General features: G+C 39.5%; 6 protein-coding genes across 6 annotated transcripts; 2 read left to right on the top strand and 4 right to left on the bottom strand.

Moving 5' to 3' along the window:
- Positions 1-623: 623 nt before the first annotated feature.
- AK88_02168 (uncharacterized protein) lies at positions 624-2,477 on the top strand (the record flags this gene model as incomplete). The annotated part of the gene is made up of 2 exons (XM_012479802.1): positions 624-692; positions 873-2,477. The coding sequence occupies 2 exons, from the start codon at positions 624-626 to the stop codon at positions 2,475-2,477; spliced, it is 1,674 nt and encodes a 557-aa protein (XP_012335225.1).
- A 1,967-nt stretch (positions 2,478-4,444) lies between these two features.
- Positions 4,445-7,086, bottom strand: AK88_02167 (uncharacterized protein; the record flags this gene model as incomplete). The annotated part of the gene is made up of 5 exons (XM_012479801.1): positions 4,445-4,485; positions 4,709-5,730; positions 6,489-6,516; positions 6,784-6,906; positions 7,008-7,086. The coding sequence occupies 5 exons, from the start codon at positions 7,084-7,086 to the stop codon at positions 4,445-4,447; spliced, it is 1,293 nt and encodes a 430-aa protein (XP_012335224.1).
- Positions 7,087-10,750: 3,664 nt separating this feature from the next.
- Positions 10,751-11,814, bottom strand: AK88_02166 (uncharacterized protein; the record flags this gene model as incomplete). The annotated part of the gene is made up of 4 exons (XM_012479800.1): positions 10,751-10,932; positions 11,134-11,227; positions 11,373-11,474; positions 11,635-11,814. The coding sequence occupies 4 exons, from the start codon at positions 11,812-11,814 to the stop codon at positions 10,751-10,753; spliced, it is 558 nt and encodes a 185-aa protein (XP_012335223.1).
- Positions 11,815-13,758: 1,944 nt separating this feature from the next.
- AK88_02165 (uncharacterized protein) lies at positions 13,759-15,306 on the bottom strand (the record flags this gene model as incomplete). Its single annotated transcript, XM_012479799.1, has 7 exons — positions 13,759-13,880; positions 13,998-14,077; positions 14,190-14,244; positions 14,455-14,513; positions 14,724-14,763; positions 14,897-15,031; positions 15,264-15,306. The coding sequence occupies 7 exons, from the start codon at positions 15,304-15,306 to the stop codon at positions 13,759-13,761; spliced, it is 534 nt and encodes a 177-aa protein (XP_012335222.1).
- A 1,528-nt stretch (positions 15,307-16,834) lies between these two features.
- On the top strand, positions 16,835-17,785 carry AK88_02164 (uncharacterized protein; the record flags this gene model as incomplete). Its single annotated transcript, XM_012479798.1, has 1 exon — positions 16,835-17,785. One exon carries the CDS (start codon positions 16,835-16,837, stop codon positions 17,783-17,785), a length of 951 nt encoding a protein of 316 aa, XP_012335221.1.
- A 295-nt stretch (positions 17,786-18,080) lies between these two features.
- On the bottom strand, positions 18,081-19,241 carry AK88_02163 (uncharacterized protein; the record flags this gene model as incomplete). The annotated part of the gene is made up of 1 exon (XM_012479797.1): positions 18,081-19,241. One exon carries the CDS (start codon positions 19,239-19,241, stop codon positions 18,081-18,083), a length of 1,161 nt encoding a protein of 386 aa, XP_012335220.1.
- Positions 19,242-21,720: the final 2,479 nt, after the last annotated feature.

Here is a 21,720-nt window from a genome sequence, read left to right as displayed (position 1 = left end):
GTATACAAAATGTATTTACTAATTTGTGCACAAATTTTTTTTTTTTTTTTTCCTTTTTTTTTTTTTTTTTTTTTTTTTTCTTTTTTTTGTATTGCTGTTCAGAATAAAATACACATTTATTTTATTTTTTTTTTTTGCATATTGCTGTTCAGAAACAAATACACTTTTCTTTTTTAACCTTGCCGCTTATAAACAAATACACATTTTTTTTTTTTTTTTTGTTACATGGCTGTTCAGAACAATACTGCCATTTTGTTTATTTCACATTAGCATACAGTATTTTAGCCATCACCCTCTTTAGCATATTCGAATGTAGTACGTATTATTTTTTTTTTTTATTTCCCCCAACCCAAACGCGGACTATTATGAAGTCAACTGCTCAGAATAAAACGCACTTTGCATTCACCCCCACGTAGTGAATGCTTTCCCCATTCACCCCCTTTTATCCTGCTAACAGCCCGTTCCAACATTGTTTCTGTCCTTTTCCGTAACGCAACTTGGTGTGGCAGGTTTTGGGGTACCACCAAGAGTGTATTTTCACTGAACAAATTTTTTAGAAAGGACAAAATTGCTGGCCGTTTTCGGAGTTATAACCGTGGTTATTCTCCTCTCGCCAGAAGTTAATGGAGAAATATTCTTACGGTTCTGCGGCAGGGAAAATGATACCGTCAGAACAGAGCATCAGCAACGTAGTAAGCATAAAAATGTAGCACAATACGAGAACAAAGAAATGAGAATCCTACTTTTCTATGCCTAAATCTATCATTTCCCACATTTGAGATAAACTGTTGGGGGAAGGGAGGGCATACACATGTAGCATTTCCCCCAAAACTGTGTCTGCTTATTATATCCCTCTTTTCCACTCCATGCAGCCAAGAAAGAACGCGTATAAGCAGCACGACAGCACGAATCTATCTGACCCAAAGGACCACGCAGATTACAGTTTGTACCAACACCCTGGGAATATTAACCTTGTGGATCAGAGTGGGTATTCCCTAGAGGAGACTCCCTACTACAACCATGGAGAACTAAATACCACCCCCTCGATGAACCTGTACCACGGTGGAGACATGTACGTAATAAGTGACAACAATAGTAAAGGCATAATGGCGAAGCCAAATAATACCTTCAATATACCAGGACCTATACCATCGAAAAGGGCACCAGATTATGACTATATAAATTCTGGCCTAAATCTCAACCAAGGGGATTACTATAATCCATATCCAGTCATTAACAACTTGGTCCCCAGCAGCGAAAATGTGAAATATGATCTTAAGAGCGAAATGGATGGGGAGTATGTAATTCCGGGCATGAACACAAAGATCAATAATTCCTACTTGGTGAACGTAAACAATAGTAGCAATGTAAGTGGGAAAATTGGGCAAAATGGAATTAATGGTTATATCGATCCAGACAGCTACACCAATTTATATGAACACGGGAGCGCTAGTAACAGTGTGCCCATTATGAGTGGCATCGCCAGTATGCCTGATGTGGAACACATAGCCACCGCGACGCACCCCACTGGAGTGGGCAATGTAAATTATGATTTCTTGATGCATAACTACAACGCTGCTTTGTGCAATAATATAAACAGCGTGAACAGTGCACATAATCTGGCCAGCATGGGTTATTTGGGCGGTTTGGACATTTCCGCGTTAAATGCACAGCCATATGGCGCGAATTTTAATAGCGTCAATTATGGCGGTGCCAATTTTGGGGAAGCCAATTTCGGGAGTGCCCCTTTCGAGGGTTCCCACTTGGGGGATGTCAATTTTCATTCTTTCCCCAAGGAAGACTTCGCCCTCGTCTTTGACAAGCAAAAAGAAGCGGACATGATAGGCGATCAGGAGAGGAAATGCGCCAAGCTTAAAAGTACCAACCACACGGAGGGCATCCATTCCCACAAACACCCCCCAGAACATCTACAAGCAATCCTATGTCTACAAAAGCTGGAGGAAATTCCGACCCCATTCTTGAACCTCAGAGACATAAAATATTCAGTCAGCGTTTACTTCAACACCTATGATGATATTCTGGAAAAATATCAATCCCAATTTTACAGTTGTAAGTTGAACGAATCGAACACATATGCGGACTGTGATTTGAAAAACGAAATAATAAAATTACCATTCAACAATGAAGAATTTATTTACCTAAAAGTGATAGAAACGTCTGTGTACAAGACGGAAGTAACTGGTCGATTGCAACTAAAAGTGAAATCTCTTTCGCAGGAATATCCATTGAGAATCCCTATAATAGGGGATGATGGAAATTCTAAAGGATTTTTAATTATGAACTTCTTTATCACCTCGTCTTACTATGATGTAAAAAATGACTTACTCATAACTGACCAGTCAAGTTTGCCTAAGCGGCCCAAGTCTACAAGGATCCGCAGAAAAAATAATGGTTTCCACTTCTTCGAAAATTTTACCAAGTGGTGTTGCGAGATAACGGATCATCACATGAACTAGCCAAGTGCGATGTAGAGGTCATGCAAGCCTGTCTCCTCACCCGTGCGTTCGTTCGTTTACATGCTTTACTCCGTCTGCTGGCTCAACTTATGTACACATTTCATTTTATTTATTTTTTTTTTTTTTGTTGCATTTGTTTCACTAAAGCTTCAATGTGTTCCATGCTTCAGTGACTGTATCTTTCATTTGTAATTAAATTGAACGTGCTAGAGCGGCTGGCCTGCGTTTGCGTCCGCTCTCTCCCCTTTCACAGGTGTGCTTGCGCCTGGTTGGGAGGGGGGACGCGAAAGGGGAGGCTGCCAAAAGAAAACACACATATGCTAAACATAATCATATATATGTATGTCTATGTATGCACAATTGTGTGCGTGGTGCCTGGCTGCAGAATAACCCTGTCTGTGACTGTTTTGTTTTTGAAATTTTTAGAATTTTGTTTTTTCTTTTTTGCATTACGCTGCTGACTTTTTTTTTTTTTTTTTAAATTCCTTTTTCACCTACCTAACAATTATCCATTTAACCATTGTTACCATTCATATAGGCAATTTTTTTTCACCCTGTTCAAATTTTTGTGCACAGGTAAATACGCCCATGAGGATTTTCCATTCGTACAACTGCTTGAAAATGATGTCACGCCCTGATCATGGCTGCTGACGTGTGCACACATGACTTCATGTTGACGAGGTTTGAGCTCATGTGTGAGATATAATGGTTTGTAAAGTCATCCACAATTGAGCATCCAACGAATCTTTCGTCCACGCTTCAAATAGGGACCAACCTTTTATCCACAGTACGACATATGCCGCAAGGCCAATTAAATTGAGTCGAGGGGAGGGGTATACATATGTTCGTCTGAGTTTTTCGAAATTTACCAAAACACTGAATATAGGTGCATTATGCATTTTTTTTGGCATAACTTGGATGTAATATATAAAGCTTGCCTTTTTTAAAAATAAATAAAAAAAAAAAAAAAAATGAATTATAAAAATTGTGCAAGGGCCATCGTAGCTGCAACTACGCGAAAACACAGGAAACTGCATAAGGGCCTCACCAATGCACACGGGTATATCAAAAAAGCACAAATATGTCCATGCATGTGTGTTTACACAATACGGTGCATCTTCTACATGCGCGCGTCTACGTATATGCACGTACAGCTTCACGGCGCTAGGTGGTGGCTAATTTGCATTAAACAAGGGGGACATTAAAAGGCGTGCAGCGTACTCATGGGGCAACATAGGACATTTTGTGCAACTCTTTAGATAAAAGGAGCTTATGGTATGTAGTGAAAAAAAAAAAAAGGAAAATATAGCGAATACAAGAATGCGCTCACTTGAAAAGCCCAACCACGCTTTTCTACACTTTTGTATTTTTTTCTTTTCTTTTTTTTTTTTTTTTTGCTGTTTTCCTCTTCATCTTCCTGCATGGAAAACAGAATCTGCCCGCACGCTGCAGCCACGTAGCTGCGCATATGGACATGTGCAGTGTATATCTGTGTGCCCTCGCGTGCACGCATAAATGCAAAATAAAGAAATATACACTTTCACATGTAAACATAATTAAATGATACAACTCATGTGTAAACTAGAAGGAGTAAAGTAAAGTAAACTGTTTAAAAAAAAAGGGGGGCTCATTATAATTTTGTCAAAAAAAAACTTACAGGTTGTGTACACAAGGGGGGCAAGCTCCAAAAATATATACACAATGACCCCGTAAACAACTGCACGTGCGAAGCTCGGCGTCAATAGCTCAACTTTTGCGCGAATCGCACGAACAACGGTATCTGCGCACCACTTCACATGCACTCAGGCAGACATACACACACAAACAGGGGGGAGAACAAAAAACCCGTGTGTGCTGCGGGGCGGGATTAGATCCAAAGGCAACAAGAAGGGAACTTGGTCAAAATGCGACTTTTACTCTTTTTGTTCCTCTTGTTCTCTTCTCTGGTTCTACTTAAAAAGGGGGAATTAATCCTTTGATTCCCATTTCCATACTTTAGCATTGCCAGCTGCAAGGGAAAGAAACAAAAAAAAAAAAGGGGTCGCGGTAACTGAGATGCAGCAAAATGTGCAGCACAGGGAAAATGTATTAACAAGTACAGGGCACAGAGCAGATCTACACATATATGTACGGAATATTCAACAAGTAACTGAGCTGCTTCTGCATAGTTGCTTGGCTCTTATGAAGAGGACGCTGCTCCTGTCCTCCTCGCGTGTGTACAAAAAACTTACCATTGGAAAACAGCACGATAAAGTAGGGCCCCGAAAGCGGCAGGATAAAGTCGGGGTCGTTAATGTTAAATTTCAGGGTCATGGATTCGCGGTCCTTCAAATATCCATAGGGATTAAACTCGGGCAGCGAAAAAGTGTACAACGCTTTGGTGGAGCCATAAATCAGTATAGGCACATTTTTATGATTGGTCAAACCAGCCATGCAAAAAATAGGTAACGTATTCATTTCGAAGTGGTTATCTCCTTTAAGACTGAAAGCCAATATCTTCCCATCACTCATAGCAGTGATGACGTTAGCTTCATACTGCATCACTGAAACGACACTTCCATACTTACACTTCACCACATTTACTATTTCTAAATTCAATAGATTAATAATTGTTATGTTGTCACCACACACCCACAAGGTCCTGTTAAATTTATTTTCCTCTGGGTTGGAATTGCTATTAACATTTCCTGAGGCACATTTCGAAGAAATAATTTCGATCATTTTAAAAATCTTCGTTTTTGTGTCAATTTTCTTTATAGTGACAAAGCTTAAGTAGGACTCCTGGTACTTCCAAAATTTAACTTCTCCATTTATGCTGGATGATATTATAATCCCATCGATGCACACAATGCTGTATATGGAGTCCGTGTGTGCATACAGTGTTGAGGAATCGGAGGAAGGGAGGTGCATAATTTTGATAAGTCCATTATCTAAGCCTGCGAAAATACACTCTTCCGCGTATAGTAAGGACAGAACCCTTTTTTTCCTCTTCTTTATTTTTTTATTGCCTTTTAATTTATCATCTCCATATTCCTCTTCTTCTGGGGTTAATTCAAATTCTATCTTTTTCAAATGCTTTATGTCAAGCTCCTTGGATCCTTCTCCGGGGACGAAGATCCACACGTTTATTGTGTATGGCGACACCGACGTGAAGAGGTATATCTCGTTGTTTGGCCCATGTACTATTATTGCGCAATCGATGTAGGATCTTTGTAAAAAAAACGTGTCGACTAATTTTAAATTGTGCAAATTTCTGGTAGGAAGGAAGAGATCGAGAGGAGGAAAGAAAAACAGAGTAGGAAAAGGGAAGAGAGTCACCAAGTCGGAGAAATGGAAAAAGAGAAAAAAAGGAATGAAAAAAAAAAGGGGGGGATGGGAATGGTAAAAAGGGGTGGATAACAAAAAATATAACTGCGTCGGCTTCTTCGTCTGCCTCTGCTGTGGGGTGACGGTGTCAAAACAAAAACAAAAGGAACAAAACAGGCGAAAAGGCTGAAAAGGGGCGAACTTTCTACCAAACCATCTACACACAAAAAAACGCCCAACAACTTGTCTTCATCAACGTGAACCAAAAAACTGCGTCTCTATCATAATAATATGGTTATGAGGGCAAGCACATGCCCCCTATATGCACAGATTGATACAAAACGGGGGGTACCAAAAAAAAAAAAAAAGGGCCTTCACTGTGAGTACCATGTATATATGAGATGGATGCACTAGGCGTTGCAGGTGGTGCACAGTTGTTGTTCTCTTTTCTTTTTATTCTGCTGTTGTCTTTTTTAACTTTTTTTTCACACATTTTTTCTTTTCTCATTTTTTTTGCACATTATTTTTTTTCATTTTTTGTCACATTTTTTTTTTTGTTCTCACTCTTTTCGCACATTTTTTTCATTTTTTTTCGCATTTTATCCTTTTCTTCCTTTTGAGGCCATGCACACGAACACACCCACGGCAGACACGCAACGCAAAGCAGCACACTACGCACACATGTCATGCAAAGAAATGGATTACTTGCAGTCGTCAGAGAAGCGGCACAATCCTGAAATGGAGAAATGCGCGAAACGCGAGGAAGGGGGGGGAGGAATGAAATGAAGAAACAAAGTCAAGACAGGAAGGAAGAGCGACAACAAGAACCTTCAGATGGCAAGCTTCCCACGGGACACATAACCCCAATGCAGCAGTCGCACAGTGCGGGGGGGTTACTGAGCACACGTCAAGCTAGGCATCTCGGAAAATCTCCCACATCTCGAGCGAATATACACATGACGAACGAGCGGTATTCAAATATAACAACAAATGTCTTAACCCCTTAGAGTGTAGTGAGGGCAGAAGGTTATTCCTTTATCTCTGTCTTTGTTCGGATTTTTTTTCTGATAAAAAGTCCTTCTATTGTTAAAATTGTTTTGCATTTTATTGTTTCCATCTGATCCTGAAGGGGTGATAGATTATAATGCGTTATGTATTGCAGAGCAATGGTGCAGATTTAAGCCATCTTCATATTCACCATTCTTGTAACAAATCCAGGCGCACTAATAACGTAGAGCTCATTCCTACCATTTGCATATCGGTGCTGACTTTTATACCCATCTCGGAGATAGTTGCCCCTCATATTTAATGCCTACAGGGGACGGGGAGAAAAAAAGAAAATAAAAAACATGATTACAATCCATGTACATATAAAAATGATCAAGCATGGGTAGAGTATACACGTTCCATGCTGCGCCACATGGACCGCGCTAATTCGTGCATTCCATGCAAACGTTTATTGCCCCATAACACAATCGATGTTATTTAAAAGGGGATCACTGTTCTATCATTCTACACCACGTCGCCTGAAACCACCCGATGTGTTACATAACGAGTCTACTTGTGTGCGTTTGTTTCGGCCGCTGCCATGGGCGCAAGTGCGATTCTGGTGGTATACACAGTTTATATACGCACTATCAACACCTCATAGTCATGGACTGGCGCCACACTGACTATATCAGGACAACGCAGGCGGGTGCAACATCATTTCAATCGCGTGGTGCAGGTGTCTTAGAGAATGTGCTCTGACGCTTGGCTCCGATGATATGGAAAAGAAACGAAACTGACGAAAACTCAAAGAACGTGACACAGCTGTGTAGGCGCTCATAAAATAATGTTTACTTTTATTTAAAAAGGAATCTTCAAATGGGCTTTCATGACATAGCGATGTTTGCTTTATTGTTTGGCTGGTTGGGGGGGCATGGCATCAGAAATCTTCTCCTTCTTTTTTTTTGGTTTTTCTTCCGTTTTGTTGAGCTCACAAAAGGCGTAAGTATTAAATATATATGTTACACTGGGCGGAACGCAAGTACGAACGTATGTAAAAAGTACAAAAATATATATAATTATACCAGCGTATGCAAACACTTCTCAGTGGAATGCGTTACAAATACAAATGTTTGCTTCACGCATATGCGTATCACACAAATTCGCGCTTTACATAAACACGCCTGCAGCTTCAATTTCGTATGTAACGGCAGCATAAAATATATAAAATTAATTATTCCTTAAAGTATTCATTACGAAATGTTTTCCAAAAAAAAAAAAAAAAAAAAAAAAAAAAAAAGTGACGTGGAAAAATTGTATAGCTGACATAAAACAGATAGCCGTTTTTTAATTACAAAAAAAAGAAAAAAAAATCGAATTAAATATAAGCAGAACATAATTTTAACCAACGTTTCTTTTTTTTTTTTTTGGGTTGGCGCTTTTCCCATCATCAATACTATTTTTCGCGTGTACCGCACTCGCGGAAAAGTATGCACAGCACGTATTGTGACCCCTGGGTCAAACGCATATAAACGTACGAACCACACCGTATATACGTTACATACGTGCATGAATAAGTAACGCATACGTAGCCCGCGTGCGAACGTAATGTTCATTAGCACCTTGGCACGCATAAGCCTTCCTATGTATATCACGTGGTACATATATACATTAACCACTCGCTCAGCTGCACGAAGCAGTCGCTTTTATAATACAAACCTATGCGCCTCGCCACGCATGGTTATATGTCGTTTTATTTTTCACCCATTTCGAATGGCGCCAACAGCGCTGTTTGTTGTGGTGAAGGTAAGTTTCGAAAATCATTAGCGCAAAAAGGAATAAAAAACAAAAAAATTGTTACAACTTACTGACCCATGGACATCATATGTTCCTCCTTGCTTATGGCTAACGCGGTGGAATATATTGAACATAAAAAATTCGCTAAATGTGGTGTTAATGTAAAAGGAAAGGCGTACGGGGGGAAAAGCTGAATTCCAGCGCTGTGTTGTGCAGAAGGGAAAATATTGTAAAACACCCTCTGAAGGATATATATAACTGTAAAAAAAAACACAAAAAAAAAGAGAGAAGGAAAAAAAAAAAAAGAAAAAGAAACGGAAAAGAAATGCATGAAATGTGGTCCTATTTACATATGACGCACATGCTTTGGCAAAAGGGGCATATCATGGACATATTTCACAACAGGGAAATCCAGAAATGAACCGTTCCCCCCCTGCCCGTCAACGCTTATGTGTATATGTACACATAAATAACGAAACGTATGCTCTAAAAAGATTGTAGATCCTCGCGCCTATTGTATTTCTCTTGCCTCCATGCGGGCCAGGTTAACTAAAGGAACAAATGCGTACAGATACTACAGTTGCCTATTTTAGCAAGTGTTCCCCTAGTGCATATATGGTTATATATGTATGTATATGCACACATCCTCGGCACATGCAGGTAGCGTGCTGCACGTGCACAACTCTCTCCGAATAACTCCTTGGAAACAGTTCAAAGGAGGAGTTGCATATGCTGCTTATTGTAGAACGAGAAAGGGGGACAAATTCTTCTGTTGTGTGTACCTTGAAATAAAAACATTTACGTATACAAAAAGGTGGGAAACTGTTTTTATACTTAACCTGCGAACGTGCAAATGTTTACGTAAAATACACTTGCGCATGCGTACAACATATAGCCACATCATTGTGCACGCTGGTCACATTTCAATATAGCATTTTGGTTTCACAAAATTTTAAGTACAATGGTATATTTTGCCAGCAAGGGCACCTGTTAATCGTTCCTTCAAATTATTTAGCTGAACAAAACAAAAAGTTTTCAACCATGTGCCCATTATATTTTGCGCCACCAACACACCATGCATATGCGTGTGGAGACTGAAAAAATGTTATCCCCCTTTTGAGCACAAAAAATTTAACAAAACGGTTTTGAAAAATTTTAGCAACTTTTGACAAAATGTAACAAAATTGAACAACCTTACGAGAATTTTATTAAAATTTGCCAAAAACAAAAGGTACTAAGCGAAATGATTCGAACAAGGATCTGTGTGTGAAAGACCTGTGTTCTACGCATGCAAGCAAAACAGGATACTATGTTTCGTGTTTGCGAAAAAGCATGTACGTAAATAGGACATAACCGTGTCACCATAACGGTACATAAATACACGAGTTATGCAATTAAATGGTGGCGAGTACACCTGCTAAAGAATTGTGTGTGCAGATCAAAACATCCTTTTGCAGGGGACAACGGGAAGTAACTGAAATAGTATGATACCCCGCTGTGTGTTGGATGCTTTACTCGACCATTTAACGTCTTTGTTCTATCTACCACTGGTGCCTTGTACGCTTCAATATAGCCCTTTGCGAGAAATAGTCGCACAGTTCAAAAAAACAAAAAAAAAACATAACCCGTTCAGGCAATTTCTACCTTTTTTTTTTTTTTTTTTTTTTTTTTTATGCAACGCGCTTACGCATCCTTTTAGCTAGCCGGGCCGAACTACACCGCTGCTAAAACGCAATTAAAATAAATTAATTAAAATTAAATAAATGAAGGTTAATTAAGTTAAATTAAAATGAAATGAATGAAGAGGAAAGGAAAATAAACAAAAGGTAGCAATATGGCAAAAATAGCAAAATGTACAAAATATATACAATAAAGGAAACATAGCAGAGTAAGCAGCATGAGAACAGTACGTTGAGTGGGCAGAATACAAGAAAAGAAACTCTATTTAAAATTAAAATTGACAACTGCGCCTTCCCAGGTAATCGTCCCAAACGGAAATACACATACTCTCATGATGAAAAAAAAACTACTAAAAAAAATGGCAACGTTTGAGTAGTGCACAAGGAGAGTGCTCGCACAACGAATTATTGGACTTCAAATGTGGGATGCACGATGCACACGCCTGTGTTTACCCCGGTGCGTACATACTATTGCATGCGCATTCACAAATGCACAGAATAAAACTAATATGTATATCCATGCAAGTCTTCAGAGTTATACTGATAAACGTAGTGTCCCAACAAGGAACAGATGACAAACGAGTAAATGACGCTCAAGGCGCTTCCAACACACAACGCCCGACTGGCATATTTACGTCTGAGCGAAGATTCGTCATATTTTAAACTAAACAAATAGGAGAGGCAGCCTAAGAAACGAAAGAAAAAAAAAAGGGGGGGGGATAGACATAAATGGAAAACACGTAAAACATAGTGTGCGCACCTCTGGGCAGACACATACTTGCCCATGTGGACACATTCCATGTGCTATCGTGTATTCGTGTCAAACAAGTGACACTAATATATATGCATATAGAAACATGTTATTCTTTTTTCTCCTTTTAGCAAACCTATAAAGGGCAGAAAGAAACTCAAAATGGTATGAACTCGAGGAATTAAAGTGTTATCCTCCTCTTTTTTTTTTTTTTCGTTATCTTCAGAATCCTACGATATGCAAAAAAGAAAAGAGTATGGATTATAAAACAGTAGACGAAATGGAAAAAGGGGAAATGAAATGCTGCGCAGGAGCAATTTTCACGAACATGGAATTTAAGAAAAAACAATAATGGACAGGGTGTGCAGTTCATACGGATGATTTGTCATTCGCCGAAGGTTCAGACGTGAATTTGGGTTCGTCAGTAATTTGTCGTGAGTTCAAATTAAAAATTCTTCTGTACTCGCTTTTTTGGTACTAAAGGGTAAAAAGGAGGAAGAAAAAAAAAAGGGAGTTAACAATTTTTCCGACTTACGGGCACAATAATCACCTGCCAGCGTTGCAAGCCAATGCGCATTCAAAAGCAGTGATGCGCACACGTTTATATCCTTGTGTGTGTATGCCCCACGCAGTTAACCTTTGTCAAATCCATATTAAACAGGTCGATGCTCTTCCGGTCCATGAGAATCGCATGCGGAAAACACTCGTCATCGTTTTCATTATTAATTAGTAAGGTACTTTCCCTGTTTATAATGCTCAGATTGAAGGCATCCTCCAAATTAATTACTTCTTTATGCTTCTCCGAAGAGCTAGCCATTTTTTTTTTTTTCAATATTTACACGTATTTTTAGGTATTTTATATATATACCTATCTATCTGAATTAAAAATGTAAATTGATCTTTGACGCTTAGGCTTGTTCGGAAATGTAATAATTCAGCATAGATATAAATATGAAACTCTACTGAAAAAGTTTTAGAAAGTATACTAGTTTGAATCACCTTAAGTATTCAAATAATTTTTTTTTTTATCTGTTGCAAGTAATTTTCTAATTCCGTTTGTACAAATATGATGGACGTTTTTTTTTTGTTCTTTTTTTCTTTTTTGTTGTTTTTTGTGTTTTTTGCTTTACCTAACTTACAAAAAAGTAACACAAACTCCGAAAATTGACATAATTTTTAGTTTTAAAATGCTGTATGCAAAATGTATGGTACAAATGTTTTAGTATAAATGAATGAATTCGCTATTGCATATTTTATTCCGCTCGCTATATTTAAAATGCTACAAAAGGAAAAAAAAAAGTGCAACAAAAAACAAAAAAAAAAAAAAACGACGAACATAATTAATGTACCAAAGGATACGCAAATTGCTCCAGTGATGTAAATTAAAATTTTTTTGAAATTTAAAACAAAAAAACAAATTTTTTTTTCAAATGTTCCTCTTTTTTTTTCTTTTTACACGCAGGAATAATATATATAATATAACAAACGAAATGACAACTAAAACAGGAGGATGTTTTGTTTAGTTCGTTAGTTTGTTATTTGTTTTTGTGTTTCGTGTAAGCACTGCATCATACGTATATAAATACGTTTTGTTGCGCTACGAAGGTTTTTCGTCATTTTTACACCTTCTTGCTAATATATTTTGCATTACATTTTTAGTTTCAACAAAAATGGTGCTGTACTTTTATTTGGTGCTGTTACGTACGTGCAGCAAAAATGCCTCTGCGGGGTTACAGGGGGCATGCAGTGATATGCAAAGGTTCGCAAATTCACGCAAATAGTACCTATTATTAACGTTGCACATGCAGCATTACATACATAATAATATACTTTTCTCGTAAAAAGTATACACTGTTTGCGTACAACTTAAGCACATCCATATAACGCATGAAAAAAAATGTATTTCCAAAACGTGGGTTAAAACATGTATATGCAATTACACGTATGCAACTCTCTTTTTTTAATTAATGTGCTCACAATGTATTTGTTCCTTTCCCTTTCACATTGTGTACACTATAATTACTTTTTTTTTTTTTTTTTTTTCTAGCTGATCTGATCATATTAAAATGTATCATTTTGTTAACAAGGCTTCAAAAGGTTGAAGAGGTTTCATAAGTTTGAAAAGCTTGAAAAAAAAAAAAAAAAAAAAATCCATAAATAAATCAAAGAATTATTAAATGAATCAACACGTACAGTGCACAACTAAAAGGTGAAAAAACTGTGGTGAAATTATCCCTTTCATTTCTTCTTATTGTCCATATCTACTAGGCATTTTACGCCGTGTATTCCCTGCGAGATATTCGTGAACTAGCCAAAAAGAAAGGGGATGTTTGTGTGTGTATTCACATATGAACTTATGTACCTATTTCCATTCGCACCTTTGTGCGCGCGAATGTGGTCTGCTCAACCCACATGACGCAGGTGAAGCGCACAACGGGTACATGCATAGTAACAAAAGCGGGGAACAATATGGTCGAAAAGGTGTGTGAACGTAACATGGCACATAAATGCTCGACTCAATTTAATCTTCTGCCAATTTGTGTACCATTTTAAATGCCGCCAGGGGGGAGGAACATAAGACGACGTAATAGGCTAACAAACAAAAAAAAAAAAATAAAATAAATAACAAAATGAGTATGAGCCACAAAATGGACAACAGAAGCAGGGCAAACAACACCAAATGAGGCAACACGCGCTTCTCACAAAAATCACGCGCACGGTAGCATTGCCTCAGTTGGATGTGCCATACTTGTGTACTCCTTTATCTTTTCCTCTTTTTTAACTTACCTATTATGTTGATGATGTCACGTGGGGGCGTGATCTTAAACGCATAGGCCGCAAACCAGAAGGACTCGTACGCGATGATGCAAATAACCATGACCACTGCGTGGAGGGGCAAAGGTTTGTCCATGAGTAAGTGTATATGCACAGAGATGTGTACGTATACATGCGCATTTTCGTACGCGCGCCTATGTGTTCTGTGCCCGATTGTATGCCTACCTGGCCTCTCGTAGTACAGCTTGAGCAACCGGTTTCCCTTCTCGATTTTCTTGTGTGTTTTATTTCCCGCTATGGCGCATCTGAAGATGAAAGGGGCAAATTTGCCATGGGGCGCATGCACACACAAGTACGTGCATGCATATACTTTGCACCTAAGCATTTAGAACAGACTAAAAATAGTTTCGTCCTTACGATGATGAGTGAAAGTAGTGCCCTGCTATGTCGGCAATCATGATTAGTCCTATCGCTGCGGGGTGGAGGAAAAAACAAAAAAAAAAAGCATCATTTAGTATATCCACACAAAATGGAACACATGCTCCTATGGACACAACCACCACAGATTCCATGTGCAGGGAAGCATAGCGACAACTGCGGCTTTCTCCTCCTCGCACTGTTGTGTTAGCTCCATCATATTCCTACGCAATTTGTCTCATGCCGTTCACTCGGGAGAGCTTACGAATAATATACTCCTCGTAGACGTTTCCATTGAGTAAGTAGAGCAGGGTTGTCGACAATCTACAGTGACGCACAGGAAGGGAACAAAATGAAAAAAAAAAAAAAAAAAAATGCGCATGGTGATTACACACGATGATTGCAAATTTTACAGTCACGTCCTGTTTCCCTACAATACTAAGCAAAGTGAGCCATTTATACTTCTCCTTTTTTTTTTTTCGAAAAGTAAAAATAATGGCCATCTCACTGCCGGAACCCAAATGGTGGACGTACCTGTCGGTGATTTGATCTAATATTTGGCCGAAGATGGAGGCTGCGGGAAATAATATGTGCACGTGCATTAATATGCATAAATGAATACACACATGTGTACGCACATATGTACATGCGTATGTGGGCACCTCTTCGCCGTGCGCGCGCGCTGCTTCCGTCCTAGCTGTACGCACTTTGATTAAATTTTCTCGCCGTCCACCCATCGCAGGCATCTAGTATTTGGCTCGCTGTGTAAAGAACGGCAAACAGAATTAGGTTCTTCCGACATATCATGAACCCCCACAGAGCCAGTATCACTCGGATGTAGCCTTTGGAAATGAGGGAGGGGGAAAAGAGCGGGATGCCAATGAGTCGTTGCATGGATCCATAAACATGCCTTAATGGTATATAAACACAGCAAGCATCTATGAACAATAGCGTGCGCACACGCATCCTGTGGTGTGCTCGTCTGATAGAGTAAAAGCGAAAGTGCCGTAACGGTGCAGTGGACACCCTTGTGCACCCACATGGGTGCGCACGTATACAGGTTTCTCATCTAACCAATGATATTCGGTATGTACAAATACACATTTTTATTTTCCATTTTAAAAAAATGTTGAATTTTTGGGTTAAAGGCGTTGATTTATTCGACTCTATAAATTTCTGTAGGAAGCGGCTCAGTTTTTTTCTGTTTTTTTTTTTTTTTTTTTTTTTTTTTTTTTTTTTTTTTTTCTTCTCATGTAGCAATCAACCCAACGTATCTCGTATAGAGAATTTAGAAAAATCGGAACTTAAATGAAGGACTGATATTTCACAATCTTCTGCATACTTGTGTTGTTTACAAACACACAGGAAGGTGGTCATGTAACGACGTGATCATAGGCATTGTCAGAGTACGCAAATTTGCGTAACATATTTTTCACCTGTGAAATAACGTGGTGTGCCAGAAAAAAGAAAAAAAAAAAAAACAAAAAGTGAGAAAAGGATACTTTGTATCTGTTAATTAGTTGTCACATTTTAACAAACGAGACGAAAAAAAAAAAAAAAAACAAAAAGAGAAAAACTTGCAGCAGGGATGTATGTGCCCTATGATTGTGGAGCACAAACCAAATGGCAATAAAACTTACGAGCTACATAGTGCGTGGTGCCAAGTACATCCTATTCTGTGTGCCCCCCATACCTTTTTTTAAAAAAAAAATATAGGAACCGTAAAAGGAGAAAAAAAAGAAACTGTGCACAGAAAAGTGCACAGGCATCTATTTACACATGGCAGGAATTTGTAGCCGAGCCTGTGGGCGCACTCAGTTATACAGTCTTCAGGTTCGACCTGTCACTTGGGTTTCTCCATTTGTCGCTTCCCTGCTTCTGTTATCTCCGAGTGCCTTTTGTCCCTTCCGCTGAGACTTTTTCGCATACACGTTTAACCGCAGGCGTGTACAATTGTGCGTATGCATAGAAGCACTCACTCTCTAATTCTCAATGCACAACAAGTTTAGCTGTGCATTGCTGCTTACCCTACCTCGTTCCCCCTAAAAACGTTTTTATACCTCAATACTTTAAGGAACTTGTGATTTAAAATGCATGCCTCGGCTTCGTAATCACATGTGCTTCTTTTACGTAGGGAAAATTATTCAAAAAAAAAAAAAAAAAGCCTGCTCATTATTGATTGCACTTCGCGGAGAGGCCCTTCTTCCAACGTATGAATCAAGCGTTAAATAAAAATTGCAGAACAAAGGGACCATATATTTTTTCGTCCAACTCCCCCCCCTTTGAGATAGCAACACAGTGTCCCACGAGCACTTATAGGAGCAGAATTTACCACTTACCGTTGCTACGCGAAGAGAGGCGACGTAACACTTCATGAGAAGAAAATCAGACAATGAGGTTACATGCTGAGTTGTAGGCCCAATCGCAGTATCGCAGGTACCAACCTACCGAGCTACCCACCTTGCGCTACTAACGAGCGCAGCTGAAGTGGCAGCAGTGACGAAAAGTTAGGGACGTCTCACACACCAAACCCAAGAGAAGACGAAGGCCAACCCACTGGAACAAAAAGAGACATGTATGCTTTGCCGCTTCCTATGAGGACACATCTCAATATTAATTACTAATCGCATCGCATCCCTTCCAACATGCTGGTGAAAGAAAACCACAGCGTTATTCTATACACCGACGAAGAGAATATTGATCTGGTGAAGCTCACAAGCGATGGAGTCCTGACGAACAAAAAAGGAACCTTTCTACATAAGGATATAATAGGAAAGACATATGGTAGCAAAATATACGACAGTGCATGTAAGAACTATATATATGTGTTGAGAAGGACCCCTGAATTTATAGCCCTAAGTTTGAAAAAAAAAACACAAACATTATATGAACATGATATATCATTTATTTGCCTATTGTGTAATGCTTTGCCAAATAAGAAAATAATTGAAGCTGGAACAGGGACAGGTTGCTTGACTTACGCACTAGCCAGTTGTGTTTTGCCCAAAGGAATCATTCACACCTACGAATATAATGAAGAGCGTTATGAAGAAGTACGAAACGAATTTTCCAACTTTGAAAATGTTAAAAATAACATCAAATTTCACCACAAGGATGTGATAAATGAATCCTTTGAAGAATTCGAACCGGGAGAAATAGATTCTGTTTTTTTGGACATGCCTAATCCTTGGCTCTGTGTTCCTAACATTAAAAAGGTTCTCAAGGAAAGAGGCGTTTTCGTAATATTCCTTCCCTGCATTGAACAGGTCTACAAAATTATTGAAGCACTAGAAGAAAATCAGTTTTGCGAAATTGTTACCTACGAACTGGTCAACAAGTCTTGGGAAATTATGCGCAATAAAGTGTCTGCGGGTGGTACCAAACGAGACAGCCATGTTAACCTGCAGGGGGCTAATCCAACGAGTGACCCTTTGGACGAAGCGAAGAACTGCCAGGCGGTCCCAGTGGAGGGAAGAAACCCAATGTATAGGCTCCGACAAAAGGAGAACAAGACCCACACTGGGTACTTGATCTTTTCCAAGAAGCAACTTAGCGATGAACACGAACAGATCGAAATTGAGATGAAGGGTCTTTGAGAAGTTTTTTGGGTTTGGAAGTTATATCGTCAGTCACTACAACATCTGGCGGCAGGGGAAAACAATACGCATCCCACTTTCACACCTCCAGATGCGTCTATTCCATGTGACTGCTTATTTTATTTACTCGGTCACAAAATGCCATTTCAACATTTGACGAGACGCATCTTTGAAGATGAAGCGTTAACCATCACGCATATCCAATTGCCCACGCGCACAGCGGAGACGCAAAAATGGCAAATACGAAAAAAAACTCAGCAGAGGTGGAATGAAGGTGCGCATACCGCATATATTATCAGTGCGGATCGCGTCTCCCGCGCACCAAACGCAGATACCTCCTCTTGTAGGATATTTCGTCATTGAGTTTTTTCTTGACTCGTTTGTCTTTTTCCCCTCCACAAGGGTTGAAACCACTTCTCCTCATTTGAACGCGCTTCATATTAGAGTTGAGATTCTCCATGTGGAGTTTCACTTCATTCCAATTTTTGTCACCAAGGATAGAGACCAATATCTGCAATTGTATATCCTCCAAAAGGTTAAACCCTATTCTTTCAAGTTTGACCTTGTCCTTATAATCTTCATACATTTTTGTTAACTTTATAAATTCCATAAAACAGGACAAGGGACTTCTATTTGTATTTAATTCTCTAGCTACACTAGTCCACTCTCTTGTTTGATACTTTTTACACAAGCTTAATAGTTTTTCTTTTTCTTCATCGTTCCATTTTTTTTGTTTGGGATCTTCAAAGCAACAGTGGTAGAGCCACGTCTTTTGGCACTCTCTTGCCGTCTGTGTGTTGGTTAAATTTGCTGCCACTTCGTTCCAAAAATGGTTTGAAAATTCAGCAAAATTTGTTATTCCATCTGGATGTACTCCTGAAGGGACATCTGTAACTCCCCCTCCTGTGAACAACCTCTGACATGAATCAAAATGTAATTTAATTTTGGAGAGTAAATTCTTTACGTCCTTACTATCTTCGATCTCTTTTCTCTTTTGCACTTTGAGATCGTAGGGTAAGTTTGGATCGACTAAATATCGAGTGGCATATCTTTTGCAAGTTTTCTCCACCACCTCAAACAAAAGATCAATTTCTTTTTTCGTCCATTCGCTTTTTTTATATTCATATTTTTTGCGGTAATTTGACATACTCATTTGAAATTCTGTAATTTTTAAAGCGTCTTCATTGGATGGAGCAAATCCATGTTCCTTTTGGTAAAACATGGACATGTGTGTTCTCCCTTGTGCCTTTTCCCAATTGATCCTTGTTGGCTTTTTACTTGCTAGGGTTTTTATTTCGTTGTATTTTCGGTCTATATAATCATTTAGCTGTTCTATGTTGCCCTTTGTCCTTTCAATGAGCTTTTCTAAAACGCACAGTTCCTTTTGCGCCCGCTCCTCCAAAGCGCACAGGCTTTCGAACTCGTCCGCGTACTCCTCACGCGGCCCTCTCCACATGGTTGGACAGCTCAGATGGAACAATGGGTAGAGGTACTACGTGCGACGTGTGTATATGTGTGTGTATGTTTGGGGGGAGAAAGTGTACCCTCCTAATTTTGCCGGAGCATCCACTCAACAAAAAAAAAAAAAATTGGCACAAAATACATGCTGCTCACAACGCAGTGGATGGGGACGGGAAGACTCCATCCGCCCTTTCACACACCCTTCAATTATAAAAAGCCATGCCGTGGTGAACAATTTGGAAAGAGGTATTACAACAAGACAGCCAAGCTGTGTATACTTTTCCGTTTATTCTGTTTCTCAAGTGAGCCACACGGGTTGGAACGGCGTAACTTTGGGTAGTCCTATTGGAGGGACGTGGGGCGGATGGCTAAACTTAAAACAGGGATAATAAATCTGGAGTAGCTAGGAAGCACTAATGTATCTCTCCTTATGTGACCTTTCAAATTGAACAGATAAACAAATACAAGTGCGTCCGTTGTCATATGGACGTCCCCCTTGCCCGGTTACTTATTGTGCATAACGGGTGATTGAAAAGGAAAATGAAGGCGCCCAGCAAAAAGATGCCAAGTCAAGGAGGTTCCTTCAATCACTGCTAGCTCTTATGCTTGTTCTTACATTCCCTTTTTTGTGAATAATCAATCCGAGCAAATGTTAAGTCCCGCGCCCTCTTCCCAATGCCTTCCCACATACAAACGGTTAAAATTATGGGTGTATAATATCTGTTCATGTATGTGTATATATTCTTTTTTTCTCTCTCTCCATTGCACAACACACCCTGCTGAAACAGCCCAACTGCTCACTTCCATTGCCATAGTTCATTTGGCTTTCTTAAAATATTTACACAGTCGCCCTTTTGTGTTTCCCAATTGAAAATTTTTTTTTTTTTTTTTTTTTACGCGAATTGGCCAAATGGTCATTCCGAGTGAGGTGTCCACTTGCGTCCCCTTTTGCCGCAACAAAAGTCGGCAGCGCCACTCGTGGCTATACAATTACGCACAGGTATATACTTTCCCCTAATGAGAGTGCATTACGTGGCTTCTTCACCGCGATGTGGTCCCTTACCTGCCAAGCAAGGTTCCTAATTTGGAGATAGTGAACCAGTTAGCCTTTTTCACGATTGGCTGCTGCTATCCCCGATTTGACAATAAAATGTGTTGCCTTTGTCTGTGCGCACAAATGAGCCACTTGTGAAAAAATTATGTTGTGCAAAAATATTTAATAAAATGTGTCAACATGGCGAAGTGGGCATGGGAGGTGTCGCAACGCAGCGAAGTGGCAATGGAAGGCGTGGGTATGGGGGTCGTTTGGAACAGAATGCGCAAACCGCGGAATTAATGAGAACAAAAAAAAAACAAAAAAAAAACAAAAAAAAAAAAAAAGGACGACTTTATCGGACATGCAACATGCGCGATACACCGGGGCTCTTCAACACTTGGAAAGATTCATACATGTGTGTGGCCCTACACGCATGCGTTGTTTTTGCGGGGCCGTTTCGCCAGACCGTTTATGCAGCTGTTCCGCATTGTACGCTGCCGGAACCGTATGGAGAGGGAGACTACACAAAAAAAAAAAAAACAAAACAAACGAGGTCCACATCGACTACAAGAAATCTCGGTGCTTTCCCCGCCTCCGCGCATGTGCAAGCCCCCCGCTTGACACATGTAAGCACCTAACCGTACAACTGCTTACGTTGACTTTTCACACCATGCAGCCTTCTGCCTCTTGTAGATCAAGCATTTACAAAATGTTCATGTGAACCATCCGGAGTTTCGGAGGACAAGTGGAGGGTGTCGTCGTCTCGGAGTGCGCTACGGCGGGCAGAAGCCACAAATCTGTGAGTACATACGTAAACATAAGCTATACGTACATAAACCATATGCGTATCGTATGCGTACCCCATATGCATACGTTTATTTACATATATATAAACATTCATATGTACAAAGTATTCTTTCTCTTTATGTGCGCCCCGCCCCTGGCCGTAGCGCACCGCCGTATATGCGGCAATCCCTATTTGGCATCACGTATAATAAAACGTGTAGTATTTTATGGGGCGCGGTTGCTACTTTTTTTCGTTTCCCCTCACATGCCGAACCAAATCCGCTGTTTATATAATATATGCATACATTACATGAGTGCCCTGTTTTTTTTTTTTTTTTTTTGCTTTTTTTTTTTTTTTGTTTTCCGCATCACATTGTAATTTTTTTTCCTTCCAGTAACATAGTTTTTTTAGCAGAAACGCATGAGCGCGCATTTTGTCATTGAAAATGAATTGAACTTATAAGCGTTGCCAAATTGAAAGGGGCAAATCGGAGGAAATGAAAGAAAACCGCAAACCCGTACAAGCAAACAAAAAAAAAAAACAATCTCAAACAGCCAAAAAATCAATCAATCAACCAAGCAATCCAGTCAACCCAAAACAACCAAAGCAACCAAGGCGAACACAACAAACCCAACTGAGCCAAGTGAAATG

This window comes from Plasmodium fragile, assembly GCF_000956335.1.
Source record: "Plasmodium fragile strain nilgiri unplaced genomic scaffold supercont1.20, whole genome shotgun sequence".
In the NCBI taxonomy this organism is placed as follows: domain Eukaryota; phylum Apicomplexa; class Aconoidasida; order Haemosporida; family Plasmodiidae; genus Plasmodium; species Plasmodium fragile.
The sequence above is the reverse complement of the archived record's forward strand: the minus strand, read 5'-3'. Positions and strand labels throughout refer to the sequence as shown.